This window comes from Eufriesea mexicana, unplaced genomic scaffold (genome assembly GCF_001483705.2).
Source record: "Eufriesea mexicana isolate 0111107269 unplaced genomic scaffold, ASM148370v2 scaffold620, whole genome shotgun sequence".
NCBI lineage: Eukaryota > Metazoa > Arthropoda > Insecta > Hymenoptera > Apidae > Eufriesea > Eufriesea mexicana.
Window position 1 is genome coordinate 315,349 of NW_016908778.1, and position 12,214 is coordinate 327,562.

General features: G+C 24.7%; 2 protein-coding genes across 2 annotated transcripts in view; one reads left to right on the forward strand and one right to left on the reverse strand.

Annotated features, from left to right (window-relative positions):
- Nucleotides 1-6,486, forward strand: part of LOC108546183 (putative inorganic phosphate cotransporter) — a 57,411-nt gene extending 50,925 nt beyond the window's left edge. Inside the window, exons 5-7 of the mRNA XM_017898133.1 lie at nt 3,212-3,361; nt 5,104-5,481; nt 6,257-6,486. Of these exons, the coding sequence (XP_017753622.1) occupies nt 3,212-3,361; nt 5,104-5,481; nt 6,257-6,484 (756 nt within the window). The 3' untranslated portion in view covers nt 6,485-6,486. The remainder of the gene's footprint in view (nt 1-3,211; nt 3,362-5,103; nt 5,482-6,256) is intronic.
- A 926-nt stretch (nt 6,487-7,412) lies between these two features.
- Nucleotides 7,413-11,159, reverse strand: LOC108546195 (uncharacterized). The gene is given in 5 exon segments (XM_017898160.1): nt 7,413-7,567; nt 7,650-7,956; nt 8,069-8,195; nt 11,012-11,097; nt 11,100-11,159. Coding segments are annotated over 5 exon segments (735 nt in total).
- Between the last annotated feature and the right edge of the window lie 1,055 nt (nt 11,160-12,214).

Sequence of the window (12,214 nt, forward strand, 5' to 3'; positions counted from 1 at the left end):
ATTCAGTATCGTTATAAGCTGATTGCTTCCATAGTTTGCATATGTGGCTCAATCAGCAATTATGAAATCAGTCGAATAAGAAAGTAGAAATATTCCAGTTTCTATAATGGTAACATACCTGAGAAATAAAGAATTTCAGTTAATAGATATTATACACTGTCGATTTGGAATTCCTTTCATTATTAGTTATTGCTAACACCGATTACGAAACATTGAACTTTAACATACGAAATACAGGTTATTTACTTGTATCAGAAATTTTTGAAAATATCTCGGAAATTAAGTCCGAGCGACAATCATTGTTAAAGTAAAAATTGTTTAAAATTTTGTCCTCTCTAAATCATTCTTCAAAATCAATGACATCGATTTACATTAATTTTTCAGATTTTTCAAATATTATATTTTTCACAAAAAGATAATAAAAGCATTCTACTTTTTCAAACTCTCCCAACCTATATTTCATTTCGATGCTAAAATACAGAATTTTTTGAAAAAATCGAAAGGAAATAAACAGGTTTTGGACAAAGTTATTGAAATAAACTTTTATCGAATTACACATTAGGTCACTCTGTTATTTTTAGAGATACGGAAAAATTTTATTTATGTAAATTGTATAGCATGAAGATAACATTGCAGTATTAATAAATTTTAAAAATAATAAAATTTTTAAACTAATAAAATTTTTAAAATAAAATTTTTAAAATAATAAAATTTTTTTAAATAATAAGATTTTTAGAAATTTTGGTCACTTGTATTCTCTCTTTGTTTAAACTTTTCTCCTCGATATAATTGCGGATATTTAGACGATTTCAGTGACCTCTTATACACAGGCACTCAAAGATAAATGTAAGTGGAGTAAAGCATTGAATTTTATGTTATACTAGATACTGAAAATGATATTTATATCATCATAACTTTTGAACTATCGGATTTATGAAAGTCATTTACAGACTTGTTATCATTCATGGTAATATTGCAGTATTTACAGCAATAAGTCCTTGATTCATACGTATAACACTTTCTCTGTATTAACTGCTATTCATAGTTATACATAAATATTTGTAACACAAGACAAAATATGGAAACAGTAAGAAGCGTAAATATTAAAATATGATAAGAAACGCGAAAAATAAAAAGATAGTGAGAAATTTGGATAATAAAAAATGATGAAAAATATAAATCATAGAAACTGCTAAAGAATCTAAATGAAATATAAATATAACATCAAAAATAATTCAACAATTTCAATATTGTATCAAATATTGCAAATTATTATATCACCTTCAGCATCTCTTATGGTATAAAGCTTGCTATTCTATTGTTTTATTTATTATCGAATAGGCCTATATCAGAGATCGTTAAAATCGATAAAATATTCGCTATTTTACTAAGAGTAAAAATATACGACATACGATACAAATTTTTTTAAAATTTCTAGAAGACCTTTATCTTAAAAAGATTATTACAGACATATCATTCTCATCTCCAAACCAAATAAAGTTCTTTCATATTTCTAAAAATAACCTTATATAGCAATAAAATTAAATAATAAGCGTAGAATTCTAACTAAATATTATAATTGAAATTGAAATTAAATACGATCACCGTAGTTCTGGAAATTATTTTCAAAATTCAATTTTTGCGAAACGGATGATAAAACCGAATTATTGTCATCTCCAAATCAAATAAAGTTCTTCCATATCTCTAAAACAACCTTATATAGGCATAAAATTAAGTAATAAGCATAGAATATTAACTAAATATTAGAATTGAAATTAAAATGAGATACGACCATCGTAGTCTCGGAAATTATTTTCAAAATTTAATTGTTACGAAACGGATGATAAAATTAGTACAGACATGTCATTGTCATCTTTAAACCAAATAAAATTCTTTCATATTTCTAAAAATAACCTTATATGGCAATAAAATTAAATAACAAGCACAGAATTTTAACTAAATATTATAATTGAAATTAAAATGAAATATGACCATTGTAGTCTCGGAAATTATTTTCAAAATTTAATTTTTGCTAAACGGGTGATAAAACCGAATTATTACAGACATATCAGTGTCATCTCCAAACCAAATAAAGTTCTTCCATATTTCTAAAAATAACCTTATATAGCAATAAAACTAAACAATAAGCATGGAATTTTAACTAAATATTATAATTGAAATTAAAATAAAATACGACCATCATAGTTCTGGAAATTATTTTCAAAATTTAATTTTTGCGAAACAGATGATAAAACCGAAATATCGAATAGGAAGTAATTCTAAATAAAATAGTAAAAATAGTAAATATAAGAAAAATCGAATCAAATGCTTTCGTATTTAACTTGGCTTAAATCTCGTTATAACTTACTACTTCTCTTGTACATATGTACATATCACTAGTTTCGTTACAAATTGTATATAATTATTTCGTTACAATTTAAATTAAACAATTAAACAATTTAAATTATTTTGTGCTGGTAATTAAGGAAGATATTTCATGTCTTTGTTACATGTAAAATACAGCGACCTTTGTTTATGCCGGAGGCTGGATCGGGAACGTTATTTGTTTATTAAGTACGGGTCTACTGCCAGCTTCTTCCTTGGGGTGGCCTAGCTGCTTCTACATTTGGGGTGCTATAACCGTAACTTCCAGCATGTTGTTTTTCACTGTTGGTAAAGAATCACCAGCTGAACATCCACATATAGCACAAGATGAAAAAGAATACATTGAAGGCAGTCTCGGAATAATAGAAACAGATCAGGTAACATTATCGTGGTTTATTTTATTTTATATGGCTAATCTTCTGCTCAAATTATCATAATTTTACATTTTAGTTAATATGTACTTAAAAAAAGATATAAATTATTTTTATATTTAAAAATTATAGATATAAATCACTTTTATATTTAAACTACTTTAAGCAGAATAGCAGAAAAATTGTTTAGAAATTGAAAAATGGTTAAGCCTGTAAGATATGAAAAAGTAAAAGCTACGAATTTGCAGAATACAGAATTGAAAAATTTACTGTCAAAGAAATATCTTATATTAAACTAGTATACGTTGATGTCTACGAAATTTGTAGGAAAAGTATAATAGATTTAAGAAAAATATTTAATGTATATATATTTTTCTTGTCAACGATAATACATATTTTATGAAATATGAATGAATATGTTAAATCATAATAAAATTGTGATAATATTTTTTTAGAAATTATCAACTCCTTGGGCAAAAATATTAACTAGTGGTCCGATGTGGGCATTAATGGCCACTCAATCAGCTCATACTTGGGGCTTTTGGCTGCTTTTGACAAAGATTCCTTCGTATTTCACATCAGTCTTCCATTCCAAGATTCAAAAGGTAAGTAGCAGATCAAATATATATTTTCACGTGCTTATGTTAATTTCTCTATTCCATATTTCAAATGTTTTCTATAGAGTTTATCTAATATTTTTTGGCATACTTACATTACCATAATCCAATATTTTTTTTTAATACACTTATAAATTAAACAAAGTACATAATAAGATTCATGAGAATATGTATAATATCACTATTTATAATAATTACAAATATCTACTGCTCACAAAATTATTAAAAAAACTTTTTGGAATTATTCCTCTTAAATTAATTGTATCCTATATTAATATTCTTGAGGCAATTATAAAGATTTTCATACATGATCCATATTCAGGATAATTGAGGATAATGTTCTGCTTGATATCAGAACATCAAATGTATTATTATTCATTATTAATATATAAAACATAACTTTAATAGGTTTCTTCTAAAATACAGTTTTAATAATTTCATAATTTTGATTAAATATTAATCGTGAAAATATTAATATATAGTAATGCAAAGAATAAATTTTTTTGTTATTGATGATGCACAAATAAATATCTTGTAACAATTTTACTTTTTCAATAATTTGAACATTTTCTATTATCGTCTATTATATGCCCTTTTATAAATCTATAAATTTCTAACATGAAATACATAAAAGATTTTGTCCTATTTTAAAATTAATAGAAATTTTAATAGAACAATTTAAAACAACGGTAATAAATTCCAACATTTGCATTTATGCTCGTAACTAACTATAATACTTGTTCCTCATACTTGCATTTTCCGAATTTTCAGCTGATAATTATTTTTACAAAATACACATTCATTCTTAATTTACACAAACATCATATACATATTTGAACTTATAGACATGATTTATTCCCATGTATAATTAGAATTCCGGCGTGCTTACGTTATCACATAAGTAACTATTTTTCTAGAAATTGAGATATTATATTTAATTCGAAATGTTGTTGTGCACAGTTAAAGATAAAGAAAAGAAAAAATATGCAATTCTATTGTTAATGGCAAATATAATCCTTTAAATAATTCGAAAGAGTCGTTCATATGGTTCAGATCATATTGGGTGATTACATTCACTTTAAATAACATATTCTACGGTGATATTTCAAAATTGAACAATTTTTAAACCTCTAAATGGAGAAATATTGACGAGAATGTATACACCGATTCTATCAGATTTTGATAGTGACTGATAAAATGACACAGCAACGAAGGCAGTGAAAACCAATGGAAAACCAAGAAAAGCCTGCCAAACCTGTACTGCAGAATTCATGTTAGAAAATCGAGTAAAACTCTGCATTATGAAAAAATAAAAAATGAAATTGATCAATAAAAATTAGTACAAATATTTGTTACTTATAAAATGATTATTACATGATCATTTTAAAAGCATTTCACTCTCATAAATAATTAAATCAAAATTTAACAATACACGTTTGATAGTTACTATATTATTAACCTTTTGCGGACGGGATAGTTCGAAGTTAACCGTACCACGGAGTCGAGTTGCTATCACGATAGGAATTTTAAATTACCAGTGCACATTTCTGCTTAGTCGCTATTTTCGTTGTAGCACTTAAAGATGTCAAATTCTAGACATATGTGGCCATAGCGATGCGTTTACATGAGACACATATACGGGTCTTTTGGCCCAAACCGCAAAGGGCTAAAAATAAGTATTTACAGTATAAATCTTTAAATTTATTCTTGTATTTTGTATGTTGTTTTAGAATGGAATGATGAGCGCACTACCATACCTCGTAGCATGGCTGTTTAGTTTTCCAATAAGCTATGTATCAGATTTTCTCATCAAACGAAAGGTCTTAACCGTTCAAGCATCAAGAAAGATTTGTAATACGATCGGTGAATGGGTTCCAGCAATTGCATTACTTGGTTTTGGATACATTAGCAAAGAACAAGACACTGTAGCAGAAGCAATTTTGATAATTGCTGTAGCTAGCAATATTGCCATTTATTGTGGACACAATGTCAATCATATGGATCTTAGTCCAAACTTTGCTGGTCCTTTAATGGGTATTACAAATACTGTGGCAAATATCTGTAGTATTTTGGCACCACTGGTTGCCAGTGTCATGGTCAAAGATCCGGTATGTATAAAAATAATTCAAATTTCAATATTTACTTAAATTATGTGAAATTTTATGACATCATGTCATTTTTAAAAGCTTTTTTATAGAATTCTTGGTTTTTCAAATTAAGAATTTATTATAATACAACACTGAAATACTTCAATATAGTGAAATATTTTTCTTACAATATTGTTAACATTCTATTAAACAATGTTCTGAAAATTTTTGTACCAAGCAAATTAAGTCTAAGTATGAAGTATTGGGCAAGAATTGATATGATATAATTGACAATATAATTTTCAAATACCAATAATTACAACAAAGATTGGATTGAATACTTACTTTTCAAAAAATGTATATTTTATGCTTTCCAAATTACTATATAACAAAAATAATAACATAAATAAAATTATATAGAAAATAGCATTATATAAAAGAAAAAATATAGTATTTCACATTCATGTTTATAATCTATTAAATATAAAATATTGATATTTTATTGATAATCTCTTTCTTTTAGAGAGAAATTAAAAATAATAAAAGTTTCATGTTTTTTGTTAGTCAAAATAATAATTTTGCATTATTAAATATATATTGATTTGAGTTGAGATTCTGTTAAAAAATTTAAAATTATTATAGTTTTTTTTATTATAATGTTTCGGCTTTGATAGAGTATTCTGAGAATCTTAAAATTAACTGTAACTAATATATTTCGCATAATGTGTAAGTAAATATTAAGCGATTTAAATAACTGACAAAAGTTTATTAATTTTTACTATTTTTAAATTTTTAGTCTGATGTTACGGAATGGAGAAGTATATTCTTTTTAACATCTGGAATATATTTCGTTGGGAATTTAATTTTTATTATCTTTGGTACATGTAAAATTCAAACATGGAATGATCCAGTAACAGAAAAACAAGATATCACCATGAATTCTGTAAATGTATCAACAGTGGAAAATGGATATACACAAAAACCAAAGTATACAAAGAAGATAGATTTAGAAAAAGAGTTATGATACTACCCATGACACTACTGAATATGTAATTGATAAAATGTATCATAAATGCTGTGATTCAAGAATGTACCATTAATTTCATTATTGTATTTGTGAACGCATATGAAAAATCTATCATTGTTTTATTTGTGAATGTACAGTGTGAGAAAATAATATAACATTTTATATATTTGTGTATTTTATATATTTAAAGAAACAAAATATATACTATACATTGAATATTTCTTTGAAAGGAAACATGCTAAATCTTATTATTATACAACATAAATCAAAGGAATTAGACAAAAGAAAGAACATAACTAATTTTAAAATGACAGAATACTTTACAAATTATTGTAATTATATTATCAAAAAAATTTGAACAATACATGTTAATATTTTGTAATATCCCCTTACTATTGTATAAGATTTATAGTTTCAGTATACTTTTGCATAATTTTTTTATACCTCTTTGTTTAATTTCTCCCTACTCAGCAATCAGATTTCTTAGTTTATTTATAGATTCAAATTGTCTTTCACCTTTATATATTTATTTGACATTCTACACGATTCTGTGTCCTAGCATTTTGTCTGACCAAAGTTTGTACTTGTTTACATTTTTCTTTGAAACTGTTTTACTATATATCATATAAACATAAAGGTCAATGTGTTTTCTTCCAAGCAGATATTTAGTATGTACATGTCTAAAATACACATTTACTCATTCTTCCTACACATGTTACACAAATATGTAAAGTGCCTTATTACTTTCTCTCACACTGTATATGGAAAGGATTTTAAAATGTGTGTGCTGTAAATAAATATTTATGTGTATCATATTTAATATTTATTATAAAATTATATATATGAATTTTGTGTAAATTTACAAAAATTTATTATTATAAAATACCAATGACCATACTATGTAAAAATGTTTATTTAAAACTTATTAGTCTCTTTTTAAATGTTGTTTTGGTATAGAGTTCCAAATTGTTTGCATAAGTAATACTGTACATAAAGTTGTTAATATTAAAGTAATATAAGTTACTACACGTAACATACTTGCTTCACCAACTGGTGTTGTCCATAGATTCTCAATATTCTGCAAGCAAGAGATAAAGATTAAAATTCATTTCTTATTCATAAAGATAAAAATAAAATAACTTATTATTGAAATAATGTAGTTTGTCATTTACCATGATATATGGAATCTCTCTCCATTTAGGTATAATTTCTACACACGGAGAGCACAAATCAATTTTAGAAACTCTGTATTCTTTAATTCTTTCTTTGCAACCTAATAGTAACTTTGGTTTTGGTAAAGTAATATTTATATATCTATTATTTTCATTAGCATATTGATAACGTTGATGTATTGGGAGTTTTAAGGTAGATTCTATAGAAGTTAAATGTGAGCAAATAGTTACATTTTGTATTCCTGCCTTTTCTGTGAATAATTCAATATCTGTTTCTCCAACAGAACATGCTGTAGTCTAAAATAGGCAAGGAACACATAGAACATTTTATGTTTCAAAAAGATAATAAAAAGTAAAATAATTAAGGAAAAAGTAATATATAAATATAAATTTTATCTTATTAACTTACAACTCCTAGTCTCCTTAGATGAATTAATTCATTAACGTTAACATACAATGCAGATGGAAGTTGTAAATAAATAGCAATATAACATTTCTCTACAAAAGGATCAATACGTATTTGATATATTAAATCTCTGTAAATAAAATATTCTGTTAAAAATACAATAAATAAATTACTTTGCAAATTTCAATAAATTATTAATGCTTAAATCTTTATTATCCAATTACCCTACTCTAATTATATCAAATGTTTTATGTAGTAAAAAATATCTCTAATTAAAATTATCTTTTGTAATATTATTACTTTCAATTCTTAATTAGAAATTAGATTTGTACATAAAACGTTATTCAATTGATATTCATCTTATTCAATTAAAAGAAATGTTAGCACTATTGTACTTGGTAGACTGGGAATTGTGGAATCGTCATGACAATTAGCCCATCACTATTTCACCATTATACGATTTATGGTAGGAACTTGACTTGCATAAGGTCTTGAAGATTGTTTACAACTAGGAAAATAAGGAACAAAAGGATGCCTGATAACTCACTGTCATCTAATTATTAAGTGTCAAAGGAGAGACCATTTATACAGTGTAAGGGAAAGTTTATGGGAATGACAAGCAGCCAAACTTTGCATTGCATAATGAGTAGAACTTTATTCCCAGAAGATCTGGCCTTGATGTGGAGAAGGTGATAAATACTTCTACCGAGATGACCATGTTTGACCTTATGACACTTACCCCAGAACATTTATAGGATTAATATTAAAAGTCCTATGATATTCAACTTATTTATTACTACAAAAAATATACAAATTTTAACAATTATATGCAGATATATACAGTAATTAAAATTATATATTAAATATTTATACACAATTAAAATATTATATTAAAATATAAAAATTCTTAACATATTTATTTTATTAATGATGATCCAGTGGATCTAATTTTTATCAACAAAATACACAACATATTATAAAATTACTAAATTACTTCCTTTGTCTATCATACATAGATACAAAATTATTTTAATTATCTTTTTAGGAAAAAATTAAAAAAGTAATTAAAATTGACTTTTTAAATCCAATATACAATGTCAATTAAGAATTAAAAGTTATACAAAATATAATGCTTGAAATATATTTAATATTACTTTTTATAGCTTTGCCCACTATATTCAGAATAAATAGATCTTATATACTTGTACCTATAACAAGGGACCATGACATACATTTAAATTTTCCGACTTAATACTTTTCTATTCAATTCTTATTTTTCCTTCCTTTAAAAATTTATAATAATAATATAAGAATGTGTATAAAATAATCTTTAAATTTGTCTAACAATTCAAAAAACAGAGATATGAATTTTAGCAATTTTTTAAAATGATATATATGTATCTTAGTAAAGTTAAATAGCATTGAATAATCTTACTCTGTTGTCAGTATATTATATATACATGCATACTCGATATAATAATATTAAATGAAACTGTGACTAAACTATGATTATATCATGATATTATAAATTCAAATAATTCTACAACAATCTTTATGCTTATTATACTTAAATCTCAACTTTTTATTCTTCACTAACAAATCTCCTAAATATATTTTGTCATCCATATATTTATACATATTCTTCCATTTTATAATTTTTTATTACTTTCATGTAATCACTCCGAAGACATTTAGGTACATTTTGCTTATAAAGCCTTTTTTTTATATCTACAATACTCTAAAGATTTAAGTCAACTATTTTTTGTTCATGCATTTATCATTTGACTAAATATTTTTTGTTTTGCATATATGAATATTATTATTCCCAATTAACTTATAAACATTATTTAAGCAAAATCATTACTTTTTACTATACTTTGAAAGGTTATGATAACAAATTTTACAGAATTGTTTAATTATATGTAAACAAAAGGAGATTTCTGCTACTATGTCTATGCAAATGCATTTATTATCTAAACATTATAGTATTTATTGTTATTGTTACCAAATATATATAATAATATATAATTAGATTTTCTTCAATAATAAGTTATATTATTATTTTTATTACATATTCTACATCAGTATTAAATAGCCCCAAAATCTTCTAATGAGACTGTTCTAAGATACGAATTGTAGGTTAATACACAAAATACTAATACAATTTGATCTAAATATTTTTCATTTCATATATCACACGATATTATTAAATAGCACTTATCAAACTCAACATTTTTTACCAATTCATCATAAAGATATCTAACATATTAATGTGTTATTTAAAACATGTTCATTTTGTTTATTAAAAATTGCAAAATTGTAAGAAATGAGAATCAATATAAATAGACAAAGTTTTGGATTGACATAAATTAATAATGTTACTTATCATTTATTACGTTTATATTTATCAATGTGTTTAATTTGGAATTAATCTTTATAAAGTAAACTTTTGTTTGAATATTTCTTTAACTTTTCCTCTATCATTGCAAATATAAGTTTTTGAATGTTTTATAGATTTAGTTTCAACATGTACTAGCATTGTTTATATTATTTGAGCATATGCAGCGGATCTACTACGTTCAATTTATACAGACCCATTTATTAGAATCGTGGATTACGTCTTGAATACAATGACATATCATGCATTATACAATGCAAGACTCTTGGATAGTCTTAATTAATATTTTCATTAGTTCATATTTTAGAATTCTAATATTAAAGTAATAACTTTGTACGAAAAATATTTATTCATAACTATTATTACCCAAACAAAATTCTAATTTTGATCAAATTTATCTGGTACTTACAAAGAGAATTAAATGCAAGATTATATATTATTTGTATATTATGCATTATGTATTAACATTTTAATTAAATATATTTAAGTAAATTTTAATGAAATTGGATAATACAGATTTTTTTCGATTGCACTTTATTACAACTAACCTATGAAATCCCGTCCCTTCAACTTCTAGAGAAATTCGTGCATCTAATTCTTCACAACATACTATACTTGGTAAAATTATAGCATACAAATAAAGCATATAAAATAAATCAGTTCGTTGAAACATTGTTTGACACAATTTAATATCATTTTTTAAACACCTATAACTGGTACATTTTAACACAATACATTTTACTTTTACAAAAGGTTAATAGATGTCACTAGTATGCCATTTAACTGTGTTTAAATGATTTCAATGAAACAAAATACATATTCTGTTATAAAGGTAATTGATTACAATAATCAAATATTAAAGTTTTCTTTACATTTTGATATGTAATTTCTAATTAAATTATTAATTTACGATTAAAATGTGATTTAGTACTTCTGTTATATAAAAACCTTTTGAAAATTCGTATTCTTTTGTTTGATTTTATGATGAGAATAAAAAGTATTATATTATATTTATAATTATCAGTTATGATAATTTCAAATATTAACTGATATTTATAATCTAGGAAAATATATTTAAAGAAAATAATACATTTGAAAAAATTACTGATACGAATAATAATAATAATTATTTTTACATAACTAATCCGGTAAAATAATAAATAAATAAATTTCTTAAATATTTTATAAATAAAAATAATCTTTCCATATGTTTATAGATTTCATGTAGATCTAAATTTTATAGAATGTTATTTCCTTTGATTTCGCTTTTGGTAATGGTTTTGTTTATTTTTGTTTTCGTCTCTTCTTCTGCTTTTTATCTTCTTTCATCGACATTATTTTATATAACCTCAACAAATTTCATGTTACTCGTACAGAAGCAGCTATGTAAATATTGTATAACATTGAAATATAAACAGTAAAAAGAAAAACAGAGAAATTAAAAAGGGAAAATAAAATGGAAAGTGTAATAGTAAAATAAGAAACGGAAGGAAAAGACGAGAAAAAGGGAGAGAAGAGGGTGACTCGAATAGACTACGGTTAAGCAGTAGCTACTATATTGTCGCTAAGAAACGAAAATAGCTACTGTTAGCCCCAGAACGCTACGGGAAGGAGGTGGCTAAGCAGGAATTAAAGTACAAGACGATGAAGGTGGGATAAGAAAAGCCAAAATGAAACGAATGAGGGTGGTGCTTTGCCGGAACCTGGAATGAAATTAGGCACTTGCAATAGACATTATGTAACCCTTTAGA